The sequence below is a fragment of the Equus quagga genome, chromosome 8 (assembly GCF_021613505.1).
Source record: "Equus quagga isolate Etosha38 chromosome 8, UCLA_HA_Equagga_1.0, whole genome shotgun sequence".
In the NCBI taxonomy this organism is placed as follows: Eukaryota; Metazoa; Chordata; class Mammalia; order Perissodactyla; family Equidae; genus Equus; species Equus quagga.
The window spans coordinates 69,355,802-69,381,021 of record NC_060274.1 but is presented as its reverse complement, the minus strand read 5'-3'; the positions used below and the strand labels follow the sequence as shown (position 1 = coordinate 69,381,021).

The window sequence follows — 25,220 nt, the reverse complement described above, 5'->3', positions numbered from 1 at the left end:
CTAAAATTTGTGCACAAGAACGGCTCCAAAAGTCATTTAAGTCTGTTTTCTGGAATTAGACAGTTACATAAGACATTCATTTTTGTGTAGTTTCTGTGCGAGTGTATGTGTTTGTGTGTGTGTAAAATAGGAAATAGAGTTGGATTACTATAGATTTTGAAATGACTTTAAAAGATGTTTTCCTTTAATGGTTGGATCAGCTCTGTTGCAGTGGATTACGGTCCATTTATTTCCCTTTTTAGTTCTTCTTATTGAGGAAAGAACATAATTGTTCACTGTTCTAAAAATCCTGAAACCAAAGACACTACCTCAGACTTGAGGTTGAAAGACTTGAGGCCTTCATGGATACCAGAGAAAGACAATTTACTTTGCTTCAAATGGCCCTCTCTGCTGTCAGCTGTTGCTGTGTGATATGAGACCAGTTTCAGACTTTGTCCAAGCCCTAAATGATTGAGGGTTAGTTTGAAGGCAGCTTTATTTCATATTATTTATATTCTAATTTAGTTTCATATATGGAACACAAAAAAGTATAAATTCTTATTGTTTTGTATATTTATTTGGAAAACAGGCCAAATTATATTTATTTGAGAACATCTACTTTTGTATGCTTATTTAATTCATTCATGCATTCATTTAGTCAACAAATCTCTATTGAATGCCTACAATATGAGCACCCTGGGGTAAGTATTGAAGATGCGTAAAACTGTGAACAAGAGAGATGGCCCAGGAAATTGCAATACTGTGGGTACAGTCAGTACAGAGAAGTGTGTAGCACATCTGATGTGGTCCAGCAGGTCAGATCTCCAGCCACAACATAATGGAGCAGCAGAATACAGCACAGCTAGCCCTGCCCTTTACTGCTGGAACTCTCCACAAATTTCTCTATATTCCTCTTTTAGAATGATGAACAACAAAGGAGAGAAATAAAAGTAGCTGAACAAGAATATAACGATTCTTATGATGTAGAGTCTTCCCACGCACTCTCCTCGGTTTCCCTGAGGTGAGATCATTGAGAACTGTGTGTGTTTCAGGTGTATGAGGTCGTCCCTTGCCACAGTGACTGCAGCCAGTACATATGGGTCACAGAGCCGTGGAGCGTCTGTAAGGTGACCTTTGTGAACATGCGGGAAAACTGTGGAGAGGGCGTGCAAACCCGAAAAGTGAGGTAAGGCCAACCTAGTAACAGAGAAGCGAAAGGCACAACCACCTCCCGGTTTCACACATGCCAACGGGAGCGTTCACTCCTCCCGGGTCTCCTGAACATCGTTGCCTTTAGTTTTATTTTTAGGGAATCTGGTTCATGGAAAACTCTAAGGGCATCTGCTTCAAGCAGCACTTTGTCATATTTGACCTTCTGGTTTAGGAAGCTTCACTTCAAGGTGCTTTTGAGGGGGGAGAGCTGCGTGTTAAATGTGAGCTGAACTAATGCAGATTTCCAACCCCAATAACTTGTTTCTTAAAGGCCAAATATATTCCTAACAGCTTTTTAATGATAATCGGTTATAAACTCTTGCTCCTTTATAGCAAGTAGCTAACTTTGAGTACACTCAGCTCCTCGAGCAAGCCTTCCCTAAATCCTAGTGCCACTCATTTGCTCTTCTGTGGCTGTACTAGCCAGTAGGGTAGCCACTAGCCACATGTGGCTATCTCACTTTAAGTTTAACCTAGTAATTAAAATTAAATGAAATTTAAAATACATTTCCTCAGTCACACCAGACACATTTCAAGTGCTCAATAGCCCTGGGTGGCTGATGGCTATTCTGTTAGCACAGATATAGAATATTCTCATCATCACAGAAAGTTCTGGTGAGCAGTGTTGCTCTGTAGCATCCCAGACACCCCTGATTGTTGTGAAAAGATCCATTTACTAGTGTGTCACCTTTATTAAACTCTATAATTTTCTCCAAACTGAGACTCTGTAATAGTTAAAGAAATTCCCTAACACCTAATACCAGTTTGATACTCATTAAATTTTGCCAACAGCATCTACATGTGATCCTTAAGGGTTCTAGAACACTGGTAAACAAGGACATATGGTTTTTTAATCCCCATTTTGTAGAGTAGATTCAGAAATACTAAAGAATTTACCAAGAACAAACATCTAGTAAAGAGACAGTGTTGGCATTCAAACCCAAGTCTCTTGTCACTCTTGAGACCAGTTTCTTCTAACCCTGCTAAGTGACACACACAGTAAAGACAAATATGAGAACATCCAGAACTTGACAACTCATGTTGTGAAGAAGCCCATTCTCACCCATGGCCTAACTTTTTCACAGATTTGATTCTATTTCTCAATAGAGAAGTAGAACAAATTAACGTTTGTATCATAAAACCTTGGCACACTATGTATAACTTTGCTTTCAATAAAAGTAATCTCTATTTCTTTTTTCAAAAGCTCATCTGAACTCTCAAGTTATTTTTCTGAGGAACTTAATAAAGGTAGATGGCAGGGAAGTAAAAAATTGATAGGGACATGGGGAAGAAAAAGACAGAGATTCTGTTTTCCACTATTCCCTTCCAAGTTTGAAATGTCTTCTTCAAATTTAAAAATATTTTTCTTGTATTAAGAATTTGATTGGGTTGGGGGATTTGTTAGTAAAAACAAAAAAATTGTAGTAAAGAATTACTCTTCTTTCAGCTTCCCCTTCAACTCTGTACATAGATGTTGCTTATTTTTGCTTTGTGAATAGATAGTCTTAATGTTTCCAAACACATCCTAAACAAGGTAGCTCTTCAGGTCAATTTATTTTTTCAGTAAACATCTTGAATGCAGATAGAGAAGAGAAGGTCAGTATTGATTGTGATCTCTGATCACGTAATAATGTTCCTATTTGTTACTGATTGAGTAGTACACCTCCCTAACCTTATCCTCTGCTAATTAAGGTCAAAATGTCCTGCTTAGACACGAGCATTGTGTGACCTTTGAGGATAGATACGTCTATGAGAGAAGATTTCAGTTTATCCGATCCCCTGCTTTCTGTGGGAGGATGGTCTGAGTGGTGGAAGTGGTTTGCCCTGGAGGGAAGGGATTTCTTCACTGACATTTTTTTTAGAATTGCCAGCACATAGTGATAATTAAAAAAGACTAATAAAAGATTTGGTTACTTTTATTGTTGCTTTTGAATTCTCTGCAATATACGCCCTTACTGCCACACCTCTGGTGGGCCTCCAGTCCCACCTCTGCCTTCAACTTGATTCTCCACTATGTATTTCTGGTACAGTTCACTTTTCTCCCAGCATAATTCCTTTTCCTATGAAAGGAGAAAGGTCAAGAATTTGAAGAAAGCAAGAGAACTTAAACTGACTTCCCTTTGGGCTCAAAACTTGATCCAAATATTTATTCTGTATTCTAGAGTGGTTAAAAAAAATCATTAATACCAAATAAAATAAATAAAACAAATAATCTGAATGTTAATAATAAAGGTTTTCTTTTTAGCACTTGTGGCACATTCAAATGATAGAATTCAAATGTAGTCATTAAAAATTATATCTTAGAAAATAGTTATAGATACGTTCATAATGTATTGTTAATTTTTTTCTTAAATGGTGCAAAGAGTGGGTAAAGTTTGCTCCTATTTTATGAAATGAAAATATATGTTTAAATATAATAGTCTGTTAATACTGGTATCTCTGAGTGATATAATTATGTGACTTTTGTTTCTGCTGATTTTCCTAAAATGAATGTTACTTATAAAATAAAAAACAAAAGGAGGAGAAAAGCCTTTGAAAAGGAAGTTGTATGTATGTAACTACATAATAGAGTATTGACCATCTCTCCTTAACTCTGAATCAATAGGTAATTTTGCAAGTTAATCCCTGTACATCGTGTCAGTGCCTACGTGAACGCGATCTTTTCTGAGTGGCAAATCCAACTTTTGAGCATTCAGCTGTCCTGGCTGCTCCATGTCCTCTCAAAGCCACTGCCAGCGGAATAGTTGTTAAAATGCCATTGAAGGAGAACTTTTTCTGGGAAACTAAAATTCTCCCAAAGAAATTTAGAATTTAATTTTTCTTTCAACAATGAAATCAAATAAATATATACCTTTGTGTGTTTCTGTGATTGCTCTTTTATATACTTATCTAATAAAAAAATGCAGAGGTGGATATTTTTATGGGTTTTTTTTTCAGGCTGCAAACTCAGGATATGACCAACAGCACAGTTTTCCAGTCTTTGAATACATCCTGTAGGAAAACGACCTTTCTCCTAAATTGGGCAGCACTGTATAGAAAGGTGTTTCTGCAGTGTAGATTTGTGAAGACGCAATGTCCCTCCTGATTGTAAACCCCTGAAAAAAGTTGAGACCCCAGGTATAATTGCTAATGTAATTCAGCCGACAGTTGAAAACGTTGCAGTGGGTTTGAGAGGCTTAAGAGCTCAAGCTTTCCTTTTCATCTCTTGCAAGGTAATTCTCTGCCCAAACCCATTAACTTGGTTGACTTCCTCCGAGTTATCGATGAGGGATAAAGTTTTTCTCTTCTACTAGAAAAGTGCCGGGAGAAATTATTAACTAAGGTAAAAGTGAAGTCTGGTACTAGCCACATTAATTAGATTCCCAAGAGATGAGGAAAGAGTCCTTCATGACTGCTTACAGTAGAATGAAATGTAACCAAGTATTTGAATTTATTCTGTTAAAAAGAAAAATAACAGAGGCAAGCCCAGTGGCGTAGTGGTAAGTTCATGTGCTCTGCTTCAGTGGCCCAGGGTTTGCAGGTTCAGATCCCAGGTGTGGACCTAGTACCGCTGATCAAGCCACGCTGTGGCAGCATCCCACATAAAATAGAGGAAGATTGGCACAGATGTTAGCTCAGGGACAATATTCCTCAAGAAAAAAAGAGGAGGTTTAACAGCAGGTGTGAGCTCAAGGCCAATCTTCCTCACAAAAAAAACAAAAATAAAAAAGAAGAATTAAAAAATGGTCGTGATGTAGGAAGATCCAAACAACCACATTTAGAGAATTTGTGCTATTGCTGTTATAATTGTCTTTTCACTTCTGGCTTTCTTTTAATATTAGCAGCAGATGGGAGGCTAAATTACTTTTTAAATGACAAAACAATTTGATAATACCGTTGGTTACTTTAGAAAATACATAATGAAGCTTTCTCACTAGGAAATTTCAGTGTGCCTCATTTTCCACCGTATTTAAATCTACCTTCTCTATGAAATCTGCCATTTTCTTCAGAAGAAAAAGATGCATTATATTCCAAAATTGCAACCTTTCTGTGAACGTCTTTGAACCACTCGTTAGTTTCTGCATCGTATATGAGTGCAAATGACCTTCTCCTTTCCGAGGAAGGCTTACAGAGTTTACATACACTCAGTAGCTATTATTTTAAAAGATTATGATGATGCATACAAGCACAGGTTTTTAAATCGCACTGAAGCACTACAAGTATTTATGGGAAGCAAAGGTCCTTTCGTCTCCATGTTTGGAGGATCTTATTCATTAAATTCAAAGCTTCCCTCCTCCCAACCCCATGATGATGGCTTAAGAAGAACCATCTATCCTATGGATTGGCCATTCTAATTGTCCTGGCTCCTTCACTCATTTGGATGTTTTTTTCCAGATGCATGCATAACACAGCAGATGGCCCTTCTGACCACGTAGACGATTACCTCTGTGATCCAGAAGAGATGCCCCTGGGCTCTAGAGAGTGCAAATTACCGTGTCCTGAGGACTGTGTGATATCTGAATGGGGTCCATGGACCAGATGCACTTTGGTGAGATAATTAACCGTTTATTAATATAGAGTTTGCTTGGGGCCAGCCCTGTGGCGTAGTAGTTAAGTTCAGCGCACTCTGCTTTGGCAGCCCAGGTCTGTGGGTTCAGATCCCAGGCATGGGCCTACATCACTTATGAGCACTACTGTGTCAGTGAACCACATATAAACTGGAGGAAGATTGATGCAGATGTTAGCTCAGGGCTAATCTTCCTCAGCAAAAAGCAAACAAAAACAAAAAACAGAGTTTGCTTAATTCCTTACCACTAAGCTTTAAAGATATCATTAAGAAAATAATAGTTATTAAATTCGTTACCAAATTCATTACCAAAGGAAGGGGTGTTTTTCTTGGCCACTTCATTCTATGACTGTGACATTTAAAATCAGCATTTTGACTCACACTAGAACAGCGTGACCTCTTACAAGCTTTGTATTCCTTCCCCCTTCTCCTAACCCAGCACAAAATGCCTTCAGATTGGCTTATAAATACACAGCATGTTAAAAACTACAGTGGTGATCATGATTCCCTTCAGGTAAAGGGAAAGAGAATTAAGATCTAGTAAAGGTACATTAATGGTGTCAGGTTATTGTCATGCCTTGCTTTTTGCCCAATCCATTTTATTTAAATTGTAGGAATAATCTTTCACACAGTGGGGGTACTGAAGCAGGAGTATTGACACCAAAATGCCAAAGATCCTGGTAAGAAGGAGAGTAGAAAGAAGAAAGCTGCGTATCAATGAATCTCTTTCCACACACTGACTCTGTGTCTCTTTGGGCCTGGAAAGCCAGCTGAGAGTTTCAAATCACACAAAGCTTCTAGATTTCAACAGCCAGTGGGGGCTCTTCCACACCACCCTGGGAAGAGTCATTTGAAACAGAACTGGCTGACAATGCAGGAGATTTGGCTTGCCCCTGGGGACCTTCATAAAGCTGTACATTTCAAGATGACCTCAAAAGCGTGGGAAAAATACATCTAATGTGGAATTAATTTGCTGAGATACAGTATAGGACAGTTACAAAGAATTTGTCATGCATGTTTTCAAGGAAAAATTAATTTTCAATCTGTGTTAACATTACTAAGGCTGCTGACTGGTAGCGAACTGATAGAGCAGGAGCAAAACAGAGCTGGTGGTTGACTGGGATTCAGGTCAAATTGCAATACAGAATCAACTGTTTCATGAGGGTGTGGAAATGCCTTTCTATTCTCATTCCAAGCATCAGATTTGAAATTCCTGCTTCTGTCCTTAGAAACCGAATGTTTTCATAACAAGACTGTTCCAATAGGGGAATGACAAGCCAGTCTTTTTAAGTACTAAATTATGTTTGTGTGCATATGTGTGTGTGAATTAGGAAAATAAAGGTCACTAACAGCTAGTTATTTAAAGTCACCTTTAAAACGATTTTTCAGGTCTGAGAGACTATATTAGATGATTGATAGATAATTTCTGTATCAGTGATCTGCAATAATTATCATCATGCATGTGTGTGTTTGTTTATTTGTGATGTGTGATGTAGCTATTAGTATTTGACACACAGACTCTTAAGCAGCTTATTGCTAGATGGGACATAAAAAACTCATCCAACACCTTGATGTTATAGATGAAGAAACTGAGGTGTAATGAGATTATTCGAGTTAGCCAGTGGCCCAAACGTTCTACCTCCTGCTTCAGTGCTCTCCCTAATATGTTAGTTCTTGTGTGGCTGAATCTTCATCTTTCTGAGGAGCTGTGTTACTCTTTGTCAGCCTTGCAATCAAAGCAGTTTCCGGCAAAGGTCTGCTGATCCCATCAGACAACCTGCTGATGAAGGAAGAGCCTGCCCTGATGCTGTTGAGAAGGAACCCTGTAACCTGAATAAAAACTGCTTCCACTATGACTATAACGTAACAGGTATGTGGAGAGCCATCTTACCATGGAGTTAAGGCCAGATCCCGCGTCTGTCAGCTCAGCAGTGTTCCGAATATTGTTGGTCTCCATCTATGTGCCTTTGGACATGCTGCTTGCTCCCCGAAAAATAACTCTTTATTAAATGACAGAAATATTTATCTGCTTTACTTTTTAGTAAACATTAAGATATAGAGAATAAAAATATCACATAAACATTAGCCCCTGAGGTAGATAGTGGAGAGTCAGTTTATGGAAAGATGTCTTTCTTCTTCAGGAGAAGTTTAAGCACTGTAACACACTGGGACAACAATTCTTTGTGTGGAGGCAGTTCATAAGCATGATTATAAACATGATGGAAAAACAGCAGCAATCTTAAGCTTGCCAAAAAATGTATAAAGAAAATATAAATATTTCAATATTATCAAAAGAACAGATGAAAAAGGATAGATAAGTATTTTTTCAGAAAAAAAAGCTTATTATAAATTCCATTTTTTACCCTACCCCTCATCTCATACCATCAAGGCAAAAACTAGGAAAGAAGAGAGCTTGTGGGCTTATGTGATTTGGGTTAGCACTGAAGATTATTTTGGAATTTTTCCCAAGTAATTTTCACACTGAAACAAACTTCAGAAATTGTACAATGATGCACAGTGATCAGATTGGCTTTTGTTTCCTTTGGTTTTTCTCTTCAATTTCCTTTGATGACACAAAGAAATCACAGTTCTCTGGGACATGCTATGTTACCCTGGAAAGAAAGATGAAAGAATTATTTGGCAAAAGACATAAAATAAGAGATTTAAATGAATATGGCCAAAGTGATTTTGAAATAAGCACACATTTTAAAACATTCTGTGTGTGAACAGAAAGTGAAACACAGTATTTTATTTGAATATAACTACACAAAGTACCATCCATTAAAATTTTGATGATTTTGCTAAAATAAAAATAATGTTAAAACTTAAATTTCTCCTTTTCTTAGGAAAAAAGTTTTTAAGTGACATTTGATCTGCGCCAAAGTCACTTTTACAATATCGCCAAACGCCAGCTATCAAGAGTGTCAAGTAGACATCTGCCTTCAAAAATAATCCCTGTAGCTATGTGCAACCCCAGCAATTCCATTTGACTCCTGATATGTTCAAAGCTGGGACCCATATGCTCTGCATGTGAGGTGATTGATTGTGGGGCTTAGGAAGCAGTTGTGAATTAAATATGGGATTCAGGTCATCAGAGTTTCATTTGAAATCTGTTTCATACACAGCCTTCTGTTCTGATGGGCTCCCTTCCTTTCAGACTGGAGTACATGTCAGCTGAGTGAGAAAGCAGTTTGTGGAAATGGCATTAAAACAAGGATGTTGGATTGTGTTCGAAGTGATGGCAAGTCGGTTGACCTGAAATATTGTGAAGAGGTAAGGGGATGCTGTGTTATATCTTTCGAAAGTAAATTCTCTCCTAATAATTCCAATTCATGCTGAGCCAAGTGACCTGTGCTCCGTGCAGCTCATTGCCAGCAGATGTTTTTCTGCGCTATTCAGAGGTTGTTAAGCATCTTCTTGAAAAGAGACACTGTCCAACACAACTGATTTCTACAGATAATTTCCTGTATTTTGTTCTGCTTGGAGCCCAAAGGTATGCTAATTAGCCTTTTGTCAAAGAAATGCTCGGAGAACAATAAGTAATCAAGGTGAATAAAGGCAATAAATCTTAATCAGACTACTCATCATCTTTTGTAATTTCATGTGAATTTTGTGTTGCCTGGGACACCTGCCAAGATCCATCATTTATTCTCTCTGTTGCTAAACATTGATCGCATGTGGTTTGGTAGCAGATTTTGATATTAAGTTCTAATACCCAGCTGTGCGAGTCTAACTACTGCGGTCTGGATAAGAGACAGCGTGAAATTCAAACAAAGGAATGGAGCCTGCCATTAGTATTAGTATCCTTTAGGTACAAAGAATTGTAACTGTTAATTTTCCAATTTAAAAAAGTAACATTATTTCTAGATATGACTTTATGAAATGTGAGGAAACATAGCTGTTGGCCTTTCTTAGTTTTCATGAAGCTATGCTTCATGTTGTAAGTATTTTTGTCTGATTTCTATACCAAAAGAGTACTCACATTCCTGACAGGTTTTGACTCCTCCTGCATCTGAGGCCCAGTGCGTTAAACATGAACCAAAATAAGCAGATAGATCTGGAACACATGGGGAGGAGCTTGAAACCTCATTAGGGTTCAGTAGACATGATGACTGCAACTTCTGTCCACACATCCTGAGGGTTATTAGAAGCCCACAGTAAATTGTTCCAATTCCTAAGGGAAAACTTGAGATGGCAATGTTTTAATCCATTTGAAATCTTTATTATGTGAACACATTTTAACTTCCTTACATCTCTGTCCATGGAAGAGAACTCCTAAATGTGCTGAAAACAAGTTGTTCAGTTAATAAAATCCTCTCACTATCATCGTATAACATAACTTAGTCTATTCATACTTTAGATTTAATTAGAAATTTCATACCTGAATCAATCTGGTTTTGAACCTAACAGCATCGAAGTAATATAACTATTATAAAAGTAACATTATTATTAATGAACATTGTTATAGTCATGTATTGGCTGGCGAGCTTTCTGTGATCTACTTTTAGTAGATTAATATGTTTCTTTCTTTACAAATGCACGTATAAATGCCCTCCTGGGTCAGAGCGAAACCTGCGATGAATAGCTCTGAGAGCTTTCTGAAAGCTAAACCCAAATGTTATAAGACCAGTTTTAAAATATCTCATATGACTACAGGGAAAAGGTGTAATTAGGGCCCTTTATTTCTTAAATTAAATGTGAGTAAAAACTTGAGAAATTACTAATTTTAATTATCCAGAAGACTAGATAAATTTACTCTTATGTACAAGTATTATAACATTTGAATTCTGCAATAACAATTAGGGATTCAAATCAGAACGTTCATCAAAGCCTGTCTTCAGGGAGAACGGTGCTACTCTGCAGAGCTGGATTAAATAACTCATATCCCATTTTATCCACCCCTATGGATGCTGTAGGATTAAATAATAGCCCTGAGAAAAGCTGGTTATCTTTTTGAACAATGGATTGATGACCTACCTGCTAATCTGTGTGTAAACCCTGCATTCACTGCAACAGCAGCAGCGAACTCTTGCTGTTTCTCTAACAGCCGGAAAGAAAGATGGCATTACCACCCAACAAAGAGGAAAATTAGGGTTAAACCCATCCAGCGTTTATGCAGTATTTTTTCTTTGATGTTTTTCAGACATTTACTCACCCGATACCTAGTAACTGGTTTTTCCTTTCCTCTTCTTTGATCCCTGAACAGATTTCCTTGCATTTACTTAGTCACATATGTTTAGATGATGATGATGGATTAGACAGATAGGTAGGTAGATAGATAGACAGACAGACAGTTAGTTAGATAGATAGATAGAAAAGAGAGAGAGACAATAAATGTAAGGAAAAAAAGTAGTACAGGGTTAAAATGTCTTACTACTGGAGACCCAGAATGTCTGTAAACAGACGTCCTTTTTAACTCTCTAGTGAAATAAATGTCAGTAGTAGTTGAACTCAGTGATTTAAATCCTCTCTCCATGAAACTATTATCTACTGTTAAATGTAACATCGTTTTTTATCATATCACCTTAAGATTCCTGTTTCAACCTCCCATGATTTTAAGTGACTTTGTAAGACTTTAATTAAGTGATATAGTAAGTTTTCGTACCAAATACTCATCATCGTCAAGTATTGCTGGTGGAGAATGTAATGGGAGTGCCGGCAGAGGGATGCCGTGCACAAATCATTGATCTGATCCTCTCTCGGTGGATAATTTAGAGCCAAGAGCTATGCTTGAACCACAACACGACATTTCAGAAAAACTTTCTTTTGCCATCTTCTGCTGTATAAATTAGACACTATAAACTTCTCTTTCATGCAGAAATTAAAAAGGTCTTGAAAATCCCAAGGATTACCAATAAAAAAAATGTATTCCAACAAGCTCTTAAATTTTTATATTTCAGTGCGACATTGCATCTCAGACTTTTAAAATGTTTGCATATACAGTAGATGGGTTTGAAATCTCATCTTATATTTTAAAAGTAGAATACTTAAATGGTAAGTAGCCAAACTTAATGCCAGTAAAATAGCACAATATTATTTGATGTGTGGCTGACACCAAATTAACTGAATCATACCAGAGTTAGCTGCTCAGATCAGTTTTAGAAAAGAAAAGTCTTTGTAAAAAAAAATAAATAAATGTGTATAAAATATTCATAATCAAAAAAATTCTAATGGCCCACATTTCCTTCTGAGAGAGAGAGCTTACTTAAAAACTGCTATTTTATATTATTTCAATACATTACAGCATTAGTTTTGAGTGACAATTTGTCTTTAAAACCTTTCCCTTTTGCTTTTCAGTTTAACATGCATGTGTAAAAATAAATAATACCCCAAAGATACAATTATGGATCTGTATGTTGATAATATTCTTGGTTTTTAACTAATGGAAAATAATCGTGCTTACATTTATTTGTTCCTCATTTGGGGAATGCAACCAATTTGAAGATTAAATCTACTTTTTTTCAGTGCTTATTGAAGAAGTTCAACAATATATAAGTATATTGAGTAAATGGGCTCCTCCATTCATCCTGTGCCCTTTGCTCCCACTCCCCTGGGTTGAACACTTTATGTTTTTAACAGTGAAGGTGTTTGTCTTGCAGATATCTTTGTATTCTATTATGCATCTTGCTTGTTCTTCCTCTCCTCTCCTCTCATTCCCCTTTGTCTCTCTCCCTCCCTCCCTCCCTCCCTCCTTCCATCAACAATATATTGTGGTCATGCCTCTGTGTCAGTACAAACAGGTCTACCTCTATCCTTTCAGCTTGGCCTGGAGAAGAACTGGCAGATGAACACATCCTGCATGGTGGAATGCCCTGTGAACTGTCAGCTTTCCGATTGGTCTCCTTGGTCAGAGTGTTCGCAAACATGTGGCCTCACAGGTTTGTTTGTACCTTAATTAGCATTAGGCTAATAGTCAAAGAATGTGAAATAAAATGTCACTCTTGCTTTAAGTCATATCAAGTAATCTTCAGAAAGTTTGAATCAGAGTGTCTTTCTTTCCAAAACATCTGAGCCTTACTTGTTCCTCAGATCTCCTCAAGAAAAGTGTCTGTGATGCCTTCTCCCAACAAGATATATGCTTGCGCAATTATGACGTATCACTGAAGTTGCATCACTTTTGTATCTCTTAAAGGAAAAATGATCCGAAGACGAACAGTGACCCAGCCCTTTCAGGGTGATGGAAGACCATGCCCTGCCCTGATGGAACAGTCCAAGCCTTGCCCAGTGAAGCCCTGTTACCGTTGGCAATATGGCCAGTGGTCTCCATGCCAAGTACAGGTATCAAATCTCAGGAAGTCGTATGGAAACGTGTATAGTCCATAACAACGTTTCGATCAACAGTGGACTGCATGTATGACAGTGGTTTCGTAAGATTAGTACCAAATAGCCTAAGTATGTCATAGGCTATACTATCTAGATTTGTGTAAGTACACTCTATGATGTTCACACAAAAACAAAATCGCCTAACGATGCATTTCTAAACACATCACCATTATTAAGCAATATACAACTGTATTCTTTATCTGCAGAGATGATTTCATAAATATTTTTCAGAGCTTACAGATAGCATGTTTCCTCAAAGATTTTAGGTGTGTTGCTATTTCATAACTGCTTAATTAGTTTTGATAATAAGCACTCCCTGTCCTGTATTGTTAAAATCTTTTGGAGACTAATTCATTTTAATGAAAATTTATTTGCCTGTCTTCGGCTAGAAAACAAATAAATTGTTCATTGTGTGCTTTATAGCTAATGCTCTGTAGGACTTCTTCCCTAGGGCTTCAGGTGCTTCTTTCGCTGCTCATAAATCAAAATCACTGGTGCGGTGGTGACTGTAAGTGATGAGCTCACTAATGAACTATTTTTCTTTTCCTAATTAGTTATTTCTTCCTCCATTCCAGGATGCCCAGTGTGGTGAAGGGACCAGAACAAGGAACGTTTCTTGTGTAGTGAGTGATGGGTCAGCTGAAGATTTTAGCAAAGTGGTGGATGAAGAATTCTGTACTGACATTGAACCTATTATAGATGGCAATAAGAAAATGGTTCTCGAGGAAACCTGTACCCAGCCTTGCCCAGGTAACAACAGCAAAACAGAATTCACATTTTGGTCAGTTCTTACCAGGACTAGGGTCAAGGAATGGTTGCAGTTATAGTCTAAGTTAAGGGATGTCAGTCTTCTCATTCAGTAATATCTGTGCCACTGGTAGACACTGTAGTGTGGATGAAGGGGGTAGGCACTGCCTTGTTACCACCAGTTGGGGATGAAGTCCAGGTCTCCCATGTGGCCTCTGTTGACACCCACCCCCTTGGAGTTTTAACATCTACCGGAGACGGCAATTAAGGCCTTAGGCTCATGCTTCACAGGGAAAGTATGAAAGAAAAGTTGAGAAAATTATGATAGAACATGCATCTATTTAGGATTTTCAGAGGAAGAGAATAGAGAATAAGAGAGAGGCAGTGTTCAAACACATCATGGGTAAAGAAAGATTTAAGTCCCTGTAATGAAAGCTTACTTTGGTTTTTAGGTAGAATGAATGACAAATTCATATCTAGATACACTGTAGTTAAAACATAAAATGTAGAAAAGTAGAGAATTAGTAAAGCATTCAGAAAGAAAAAAGCAGATTACTTGCAACTGGAAGACAATCAATTAGAATGATAACAGAATTCTTCTTAGTTACAAAGAAAGCCAAAAGACAATGGGCTATGTGCAAAGTGTGATGGAAAATAATCATCAACTTAGATTCTATCCCCAGCTAAATTATCATTCAAGAGTGAGAAAAAATAATATTATGGAAGAAAATATTGAAAGAAATCATTCCAATTCAATGTTGGGCACCAGGGGGGCATGCAGTAAAATGTGGACAGCAAATATTGTATATCAAATAGTTTAGAAATAATTGGCAGACAGCGATAAGCTAATATTTAGGAATTTGGGCTTGACGCAAAGAACTTTAGGGTAGATAGAATATCAAAATAAGGTCAATGTCAAGCATGAGCCTAAGGCTTTGAGAAAGATATGAGGCAACAGTTTATTAGTGGACTAGAAAAGACCAAGATTGGAAGTGAATTGCCTATATTTTACCCTCAAATGGAAAATTTTTATTCTCTCAATTTGCTTATAATTACCACCAGAAAATATATATCTCTTTAAGAAATGTGTTACTTCAAATAAGATCTCAAAGGAATAAAAGTAAAGATTTGGCAAACAAACACTGATTGGGCATAAAATAGACTTTCTATATAAAAAGGATATAATTTATGAAAATTTTAAAGATGGATAATTTGCATATTTTCAAAAAAAATTAAGTGGGATTAAGTCCCTAAAAGCTGGGAAAGCTGACAATGTGGGTTGCTCATTCATTCACTCATCAATTTACTCATTCTTTAGTAAGTAAATTATTTGAGGTGATAATAATGTTAGTTCTTATAGTTTGTTATTAAAATGAATGGAATAAAACTGAACAAAACAGTAAGTAAAATAACCCCTGATACTTTGAACTATTTGCTAAACTTTGAGGACATTCCTCACTGAATATATTCAACTGTAGTAATCATTACACTAATATTTTCATCTACTTCAGGTTAATAAATAAAAATTTTTTTTTTAAATCTGCCTTTCTAGACCTACACAAACTGTTGCTGCTTAGACATTCCCACACCTGTCGATGATAACCTCTTCCTTATCCAGCAATTCCCCTGTCCCATTTCCTGCTCTCCCACCTGGTCTGATTTCAGTCCAGATCTCACACACAGCCCGATTTAGTATAATCCTTTTGCATCACAGCAGACCAAGGCTGAGGCTGTGGCAGCAGGTGAGGCCTCTGGACAGGGCCAATGTCTGGACTGTTGGGCTTTGAGGTGCTGAATAGCCACGTAGTGAGCAAAAGTTGACCAAAGCTAAGAGTTGGAAGACCTACCTATTCCAAAACCAAATCTCCAGTGCAAATAATAGGATTGTTGTGACACCCACGACATTGAACAGAACTGGCATCCTTGCCAGACATCAGTGTATACTTCACTGTGGAGTCTCCCCACTTGTTTTCATTATACTTCCTGCAGCACCATCACCCATTCGTTTGACTATTATTTGTCAAGTGTTACTGTAGGCCAGGTAGGGGGCTCAAGGTTGGAGATACAGTGGGAGACAAACACACCCTGTCCTCATAGAGTTTACCTCTTAATGGAAGAGACAGTTGCTAATCCAATAGCAACATAAATAAACATAAGATTGAAATCCGCAGTAAGTGATGTGAAGGAAAACTACAAGACCCATAGTAACATAAAACAGGGCAGACACACCATTCCAATTAAAGAAATTACAAAGCCAAGAGGAAGCTGTTCTTCTAAGTAACTATCTGTTCATTTCTGTTCCTCTCTTGCTAGTTTTCTCCAATGATGGGTTTTGAAGGCTAGCAATATTGAGCTAATAAGCTGTAAAGAGTAAAACACTGAAGTAGGAAATGCATTTCATACACTTAATTGTTATATCTCTGGTAGGCATAGTGTAGTTTTGTTATTACAATGGTTTAAATGGTCAAAATATGAAAGTATGTTTAGTACAAGGCAATGCCTTGCTCTCATTTTCTGTTATTAAATCTTTGAAGCCTGACATGGATTATTTGCGGGCGATAATTATATAATTCACAGACTACCATTAAAAGATTTATTGAGTTTTGTTGCAAAATACACTATGTCAAGTGATATCAGCACAGAGGTAAAGCCTGCTACTAAAAAGGTCTGTTTTAAACACTGTGGTGAAGTTATATTAAATTCATATTGACAAGAATTTTTTATTTCAATTTTAATAGTGTCTCTGGCATAATTAAAAACTGAGTAACCCAAAAGTAGGATAGAAATGTTTCTAAAACTTTTTTACACTACCTAAAACTTCTTACTAGTTATTTTTTTCCTTAACACTTCTAAAATTTACTAGAATTTTCTGTACTTCTGGATGACATTAAATAGAGTAATCACGACATACTATAATAAAGATCTACAAAAATCACTCCAATTTACTATTATGCATGTATCTGTTAGTCAATAATTCATGTCTTGCCAAGATTTCCTCATCGTGGCACAAAAAGCTTTTTCATTAATCAGTCTCCAGGCAACTTTGTGCTAATATTAAGCATAATATAAGGCAATATGAATTATTCAAGTGATATGGCTAGAATAGTTAAAATGGTAAGAACCCCATGATTTGTCTCTTTCATAATTTGCTCTATCTTCTGATCAGTATCACGAAGCAGTCAGTCCTGAAGAATGGATGAGTATGGGAAAGGCATATTTCACTAAATCTTCCCTCTTCTCAAAATGATGTTGATGTTGAACTCATGATACACTGTGGCCCAGCAATTCCACTCCTAGGTATACACCTAATAGAAATGCATAAATAAGTTCACCAGAAGACTCGTACTAAAATGTTCACAACAGCAGTATTCATAATAGGAAAAATTTACGGCTCCCCACATGCCCATCAATAGTCGAATGGATATCTAAATTGTGGTACATTCATACAGTAAAGTATAGCAGTAAGAATGAACAGAGTAGAACTACATAAATATATGATGGATCTCACAAACAAACAAAAACAAGTGAAAGAAATCAGATATTAAAAATATGTACATATGGTACAGTTCAATATATAACATGAGGGGGGTTGTGAGATTCTGAGAATACTCTGTGGCTTGATTTGGATGTTGGTTGCATGGGTATGTAATCAGATTGTGAAAATTCAGCATTTATGATATGTGATCATTTTGCATGTATATTACTCTTCAATAAATGATTGAAAAAAGGGGAAGTTGATTGAAGATGTTGATCAGATGAAATGACAAGCATTATTGGCACTGCTGCAGCTGCTCAGTTGGCTGTCTTGCCTCCGTGCCTCTGAGAAGAAATAGAAATAAAACATAAATGCCAGCTTTCTCAGCCTTAGACTTCAAGTTCTTTTGAAATTCTGACTACCTAGGAGACAAGTTTTACATATATTTAGATTTTCATTAAACAGTACCAAGTGCTTAATAAACCTCTTTACAGTGACAATGACAGCGTGCTGGTAAGTTTTAACCAAGTATTTCTTGTCTCTTAAGAGGAGGTGAATCATAATGGACAAGCTCTTCAAGCCATAGTTTACATTTAATATTATTAAGCAACACATAGTCTATACCAAATAACATACACTGAGAAAATAACAATATTAATACACATTTATAAAACTACATACAAACTTGCAAATATTAAATACTTACCTAAATTTTACAAATATCATGTATGACTGGCATACTTAAAAATGTTGCCCAGTGGGGTTAAAAAATAAAATGACTGTCTGGATAGCTAGTCTTTATGGATATAAGTATAAACTATAAACCTGTGTTTTGCAGGTGACTGTTACTTGAAGGACTGGTCTTCGTGGAGCCTGTGTCAGCTGACCTGTGTGAATGGTGAGGACCTAGGCTTTGGTGGAATTCAGGTCCGTTCCAGAGCTGTGATTATACAAGAACTAGAAAATCAACATCTGTGCCCAGAGCAACTGTTAGAAACAAAATCCTGTGATGGTGAGTGCTACAATTCATGAAATCTGTTCATTTTAGTTTTGTGATGATAGGCAAAAGCATAAGATACAGAATTTTCTGTTAAATAAGCAAATTTGCTAAGATGTTACTTAAGGCTGAAAATTGAATTAAGGGTATGATTCTGAATTCTAAAGATTTAGAGGAAGAAAAATATTGCCATGCTTCATAAATTAGATATGAAATATTGTAAATAATATTTCACAATTTTATGAGCTAAAAATGACTGAGATAATTAGGAGCACATTATGTGTAAACCTATAACAATCCTGATCATGTATGAATCTAACAATATCCTCAATTTATTTAAATCAAAAGAAACAAAGAAAAATTAGAAATATACAGCAAAATGAGAGATTTTACTATATTCTCAGAAATTGATAAGTCGAAGCATTGGTAAGAATTAACCTAAATTTGGCATACAACATATATGAACATACATGTTTATATGTCTATGTGTATGTGTACACACATATAGAGCCACGCACCCAATGTAAGCAACACATGACATTTTCAAGAACCATAGGGCATTAAAATGTCATAGTTTTGGAATATAGAGGAAGTCTAAATAAAAACAAAAGAACTGATATCTAGTGGAGAGTGTAGGGCTCAACAAACAACTCTCCCCTTCCTGCTTGTGTTCTGAAACAATTAAGTACGTCATATAATAGCAATGAAGAGCCAAAATATCACCTTTATTACTGAAAAGTTGGAGAAGAAAACTTAGAATGTTGGAGAAGAATACTTAGAATGAAAGCCAAATGAGCGAGATGACTTAATCCGAGAACTGGATGGAATTATCCACCTTCTCACTTGAATCTTCCCAAACTTACCAACCAGATAAAACATTCCATATGTCCTGGGACTGTGTAGGTAAATAAGTAGAGAAAGGTCAGGGGTTACAATACATGAAGTAATTCCCAAGGAAAAAGACATTTGTCCACTCAAAAATGACAATGAAATAAAATCAGAACACAAAAATTGCAAAAGAAAGCCCCCATGCACACACAGAAGTAAAGACTGAAACCCACACTTCTGGAGCATTATGTATCAAATGGTATGTGGGATGCAGCTCAGAAGTACTTAGAAGACAACGTAAAGCCTTAAATGCTCACGTAGGAGGAAGAAAAGTCTAAAGTGAGCTAAGCTTTCAACTCAAGAAATTGTTTTTTAAAAAGAGATAAAGGAAATAGAATATACCTAATACAAATGAATATAAATCCAATGAGGTAAAAAACAAAGAAACAAGATAATCAACAAGACCAATAGCTTGTTTTTTGACCAAACTGACAAAATAGACCACTTCATGGCAAAATCACTGAAGAAGAAAAGAGCAAAATCAGTACTACTACAAATAAAATAAAGTTTAGAAAACTGTAATTCTGTGAACAAATTTTGCTAATAAATGTAAAAACTTGAAGACAATTTAGAATGTTATTATAATTTATCAAGAGTAATAGAGAATCTAAACCATGGATTATATAACTATTAAAACTCTATTAAATATTTACACACACATGCACACAAACTAAATCCTAAATGGCTTTAAACATGAGTTTACTAAAATTTAAAGAAACAGACTACTCCCTTTTATGTGAAATCTTAAGAAATAAAATAGAGTGAGAAAAAAATGAGGATAATCTCCCCAACTCCTATGATAGTATAACTTGACGGTAAAATTAGTCAATAAAAATAAAGTCACCAATGAAAAGAGATGTCAAAATCATAAAAGATAAAATATTGGGTAACCAAATCAATAATATCATGACTAATTATGATTAGTTCTAGAAGTACAAAGATGCCTAAATATTAGAAAAATCTATTAATGTAATGCATTATATTAACAGAAAAATGCATATGATTGTTTATTATGCATTGAAAAGGTGTTTATAGAATTCAACATTAATTCACAATAAAAACTTGCAAACTAAATTTAAACTAGAAAGAAATCCAGTACCTAAGAAATGATATCTACCAAAACTGACAGAATACGTCATGATATAAGAGGAAACATTAGGGGCATTCCCTTGCAATCAATAACAAAACAAGAATGCCCACTATTGCCACTCTTTCCACCCTAGTAAAGGAGGTTCTAGCCAAAGCATAATCAGAAGTTTAATAGCTGAAAAGGAAAAAATAAATCATCACTCACATATTATATGATTTTCACATTACAAAATTCAAGAGAATTTATGGACAAATATTTGGAAGTAAAAAGAGAGTCAGAATCATACAAGTTAAAACCAATGTACAAAATGATTAATCTTTCTTTGACCAGTAAGACTCAATTACAAAATTTAATTAGAAAAAATGCATTAACAATCAAAATAAAACTGTAAGTAGAAATATATCGAACAAAAACAATGTAAGATAGTATGGAAAAATATGAAATCTTATTGGAGGACATAAAGAAAACTTTAAAAAAACATAAAACAGTGAAATAGACATGTTCATGGATAAAAACCTCAGGTCTTAATTTTACACCAGTTTATCTATAAATTCCATGCAATCTGAACAGACTGTTAATGTAATCTGAGAAGCTGATCCTAAAATTAATATGAAGGGATCGAAGACCAAGAAGAGCCCAGAATTATTTTACGAAGAAAAAGTAGGAGAGGAGGTCAAGGGACTTGCATGACTTTGTATCAAGATATGCTCTAAAGCATTAATAGTTTAAAAAGAGTGACTGGTCAGGGCAGGTCCTGTGGCATAGCACTTAAGTTCACGTGTTCTGCTTCGGTGGCCCAGGGTTCACTGGTTAGGATCCCGGGCACGGACCTACACACTGCTTATCAAGCCATGCAGTGGCAGGCGTCCCACATATAAAGTAGAGGAAGATGGGCACGGATGTTGGTTCAAGGCTAATATTCCTCAAAAAAAACAAAACAAAAAAGAGTGTGGGGCCGGCCCAGTGGCACAGAGGTTAAGTTCGCAGGTTCTGCTTTGGTGGCCCAGGGTTCACTGGTTCAGATCCTGGGTGCGGACATGGCACTGCTCAGCAAGCCATGCTGTGGCAGGCGTCCCACATGTAAAGTGGAGGAAGATGGGCACGGATGTTAGCTCAGGGCCAGTCTTCCTCAGCAAAAAGAGAAGGATTGGCAGCAGATGTTAGTTCAGGGCTAACCTTCCTCAAAAAAAAGAAAAAAAAAAAAGAGTGACTGTTCAACAATAAAGCAATTAGACTAATGAAACAGAATAAAGAATTTCAGGAACAAATTCTCATATATAGATAAGTGGCAGAGGTGAAAGTCAGGGGGAGAGTGAGTGGATAAATAAAGTTGTGACAATTTGTTATCCATATAAAGTTTTTTAAAATATCTTTAGCTCACACCATATACAAAACTGTATTCTAGATAAATTATAGACCTAAAAGTGAAGAGGAAAACTGTAAAACATTTAAAGAAAATATGGGAGAGTATCGTATGAACTCAAGATAGAGACGGATTTACTAAATACGACACCTAAACCACAAACAAAAACGGGAAAGATTAAAAATTCTTTTATATTAAATTTAAATCTTCTGCAGAGTAAAATAGATCATAAACAAGGTTACTGGACAGGACACAGACTTAGAAAAGATATTTGTGAAGTCAACTAATTTCAAAGGATTAGTATCTGGAACAATAATTCTAAAAGTTTTTGGTCCAAGACCATTTTATACTCTTAAAATTGAGAACCCCAAACTGATTTTCTTTTGTGAAAAATATATTTCAAAATTTATCATTAATTAAAATTAAAACCGATAAATTTTAAAATATTTATTATTTAAAATAACCATAAACCAGGTGTATGTTACCGTAAATAACATACATGCTGAAAAAAGAGCTATTTTCCAAAACGTAAAGAAAATAACTTTAATAACAAGTGGGGTCTTGTTTTATGTTTTTGCAAATCTCTATAATACTGGCTTAAGGGAAGACAGCTGAATTCTCTTAGCTGCTTCTGCATTCAATCAACTGCAATTTTATTTTAGTTTACGCATATGAAGAAAATCCAGCCCTACTCACACAGATGTGTAGTTGAAAGGGAGAAATCCTCACACACACGCATGCTGAGAGAATGGCAAAGTCTCCCAGGATCTCTGGACCATACTTTGAGAATTGCTATTCTAGAATAAAGAATTCCCACAATTTGGGGCTGGCTTGGTGGCATGGTGGTTAAGTTTGCGTGCTCTGCTTCAGTGACCCCGGGTTCACAGGTTTGGACCCCGGGCACAGACGTAGCACTGCTCATCAAACCACAATGTGGTGGCATCCCACATAAAATAGAGGAAGACTGGCACACATATTAACTAAGGGCCAAACTTCCTCACACACACATACAAAAAAGAATTCCCACAATTCAGTGAGAAAAGGCATGGATTTCAGTAGGAAAAAATATCCAAAAAATATAAATAAGCAATTCTCTTAAGAGGACATCTAAATGCCCCCAAACATTTTTGTTACTGTTTAATAGCTTTAATAAGCAAAGAACTGCAATATAAAATAACATGATAACTTTCCACACCCACAAGACTGACCAATAATTTAAAATCCGGCAATTATAAATCTTCCTTAGGGTTTAGAGCAATGATAACCCCTATTTGCTGCTAGTGGGTAGGTGAATTGTCACCTTTTGGAGTAAAAAATAAATGAGCTATATTTAGTAAAGTTTCAGCTATCCCTAGTGATACCCCGAAATTTCCCTTCTCGATATTTACCTTAAAGAGCACGAGGAGAATTGCACAAGGTTGACCACTGAGGCACTGCGGTCATAGCAAAAATTGAAAACAACCTAAAAGGCCACCCAGAGGGGAAATCAGCTGAATACGTTGTGGTATTTGGTGGAATGGAATTCTATATAGCAGTTAAAATAGATGGACTACGTCTATGTTAAAAAATCACATAGAAGTATTTCATCTGTAACACTGACTGTTAAGTTTCAGAATGATACATAGATGATGATACTTTTTAAAATTTTAATACTGCTATATTTCATTTATGGATAGAGAGATAGATATAGATGGATAGATAATTGTTAGTGCTGTTGAGTTGATTCCAACTCCTAGCGACCCTGTGTAGAGTAGAGTGGAACCCTTTGCCATCTTTTTGCGCCATCTCGTCTTCCGGTGCTACATCAGACAACGCTCCACTGTTATTCATGGGGTTTTCATGCACAATTTTTTCAGTAGTAGGTGGCCAGGTCCTTCTTCCCAGTCCATCTAAGTCTGGAAGATTCTGCTGAAAACCAGTCTACCAGGGGTGACTCTGCTGGTATTTGAAATACTGGTGGCATAGCTTTCAGTATCACAGCAACACACAGCTGCCACAGTATGACAACTGACAGACAGGTGTGCTGGGTCCCTGGCTGGGAAAGGAACCCAAGCCACCACGGTGAGAGCGCTGACTCTTAACCACCAGACCACAATATAAGAATAAAAACCGTGGCACAGAAAGGCATATATCTACTTTAGATTTGGGTATTGCTAGACAGACAGAGAGGGAGATCAGATCGGGAAGGAATATAACAGGACATCAAGTTTATCTGTTATTTTTTGCTCATCAATAAGCAAAAGAAATCTAAAGCAAATGTGCCTAAATGGTAATATTTGTTATAATTGCACGACGGGTAATTGAATATTTTTTAAGTTCTTTTCTACCCTTGTCTGAATGTTTGATATTTCATAATATGTTAAATAAAACATAAATTAAATTAGAAATCCAGGTTCACATCAGATAGTATGACAGCAGACATGGTAAATTAGTTGGGATTTAGGTATATATCTGGAATTATGTAACATTTATAGGGCAACTTCAAGACAATAAATTAGCAATTGAATCATTTGAGATGGATTTCTTATCAATTTTCAATTGTTTGTAATTATTTTATTAATACACTATCTCCATGAGTGTCCTTCTGGAGAGCAGAATGCGTCTGTTAATGTTTATTGTGTCCCTGCAGATGGACAGTGTTATGAGTATAAATGGATGGCTAGTGCTTGGAAGGGCTCTTCCCGAACAGTCTGGTGTCAAAGGTCAGATGGTGTAAATGTAACAGGTAAACCGTCATTTCTCTTTGTTCTTTGAAAGTCTTCTTATAATACACATGTAATTCGCTAAAGAAAATAATTAAGGAAATAAAGATATTCTTTCACTATTCAACACATGGTTGGGATTCAGGACACCTAAGTTGTCTGTCTGGTGACCAATGACAAATTATTTTAAATTATAATGTTTCAATTAAGTTCTAGCATTTTAGACCATGCTGCTAGAATTTATTAAATTAAAATGCTTTCTAGCTTTAATAAATGATTGTTATAAGTTATAATTCTCAGATTTTTTTTTTAAAGATTTTATTTTTTTCCTTTTTCTCCCCAAAGCCCCCAGGTACATAGTTGCATATTCTTAGTTGTGGGTCCTTCTTAGTTGTGGCATGTGGGACGCTGCCTCAGCGTGGTTTGATGAGCAGTGCCATGTCCACGCCCAGGATTCGAACTGACAAACACTGGGCTGCCTGCAGCGGAGCGGGCGAACTTAACCACTCGGCCACGGGGCCAGCCCCTCTCAGATTGTTTTTCTTAGAAATTTTATTTATTAATAACTCACTATGTGCTAAAAAAATCAATGTTTTATTGACTATATCTGTTTCTGTGCCTTAAAGGCGATACACATGCAGATAAAAAATATTACCAAAGGAATATGATTATACAAATCCAAATATCTTGCTTGAATTCAGAAATCTGTGGTTTATTGTTTTTATTAATTAGTAGGGAAGACCTATTGGTAAATCCCAAACCCAGAGCATCTGAGCAGCTCATGCACTCTGTCCCCACTCAAAAATTATTATACAGCCAAAGAAGAAATACAAATGAAAAACTTTGCATGTCCTTTTACCCAAATATAGCCTAAACAACTACTCTAATCTGCAATTAC

General features: G+C 36.3%; 1 protein-coding gene across 4 annotated transcripts in view; it reads left to right on the top strand.

Moving 5' to 3' along the window:
- The window catches only part of THSD7A (thrombospondin type 1 domain containing 7A), a 402,469-nt gene that overhangs the window by 365,775 nt on the left and 11,474 nt on the right, over positions 1 to 25,220 (top strand). For all 4 annotated transcript variants that reach the window (XM_046670674.1, XM_046670673.1, XM_046670672.1 and 1 more), the window contains 9 exons: positions 1,032 to 1,165; positions 5,566 to 5,719; positions 7,463 to 7,607; positions 8,895 to 9,010; positions 12,498 to 12,615; positions 12,870 to 13,015; positions 13,636 to 13,810; positions 18,121 to 18,294; positions 24,250 to 24,345. In XM_046670674.1, the coding sequence (XP_046526630.1) occupies positions 1,032 to 1,165; positions 5,566 to 5,719; positions 7,463 to 7,607; positions 8,895 to 9,010; positions 12,498 to 12,615; positions 12,870 to 13,015; positions 13,636 to 13,810; positions 18,121 to 18,294; positions 24,250 to 24,345 (1,258 nt within the window). The remainder of the gene's footprint in view (positions 1 to 1,031; positions 1,166 to 5,565; positions 5,720 to 7,462; positions 7,608 to 8,894; positions 9,011 to 12,497; positions 12,616 to 12,869; positions 13,016 to 13,635; positions 13,811 to 18,120; positions 18,295 to 24,249; positions 24,346 to 25,220) is intronic.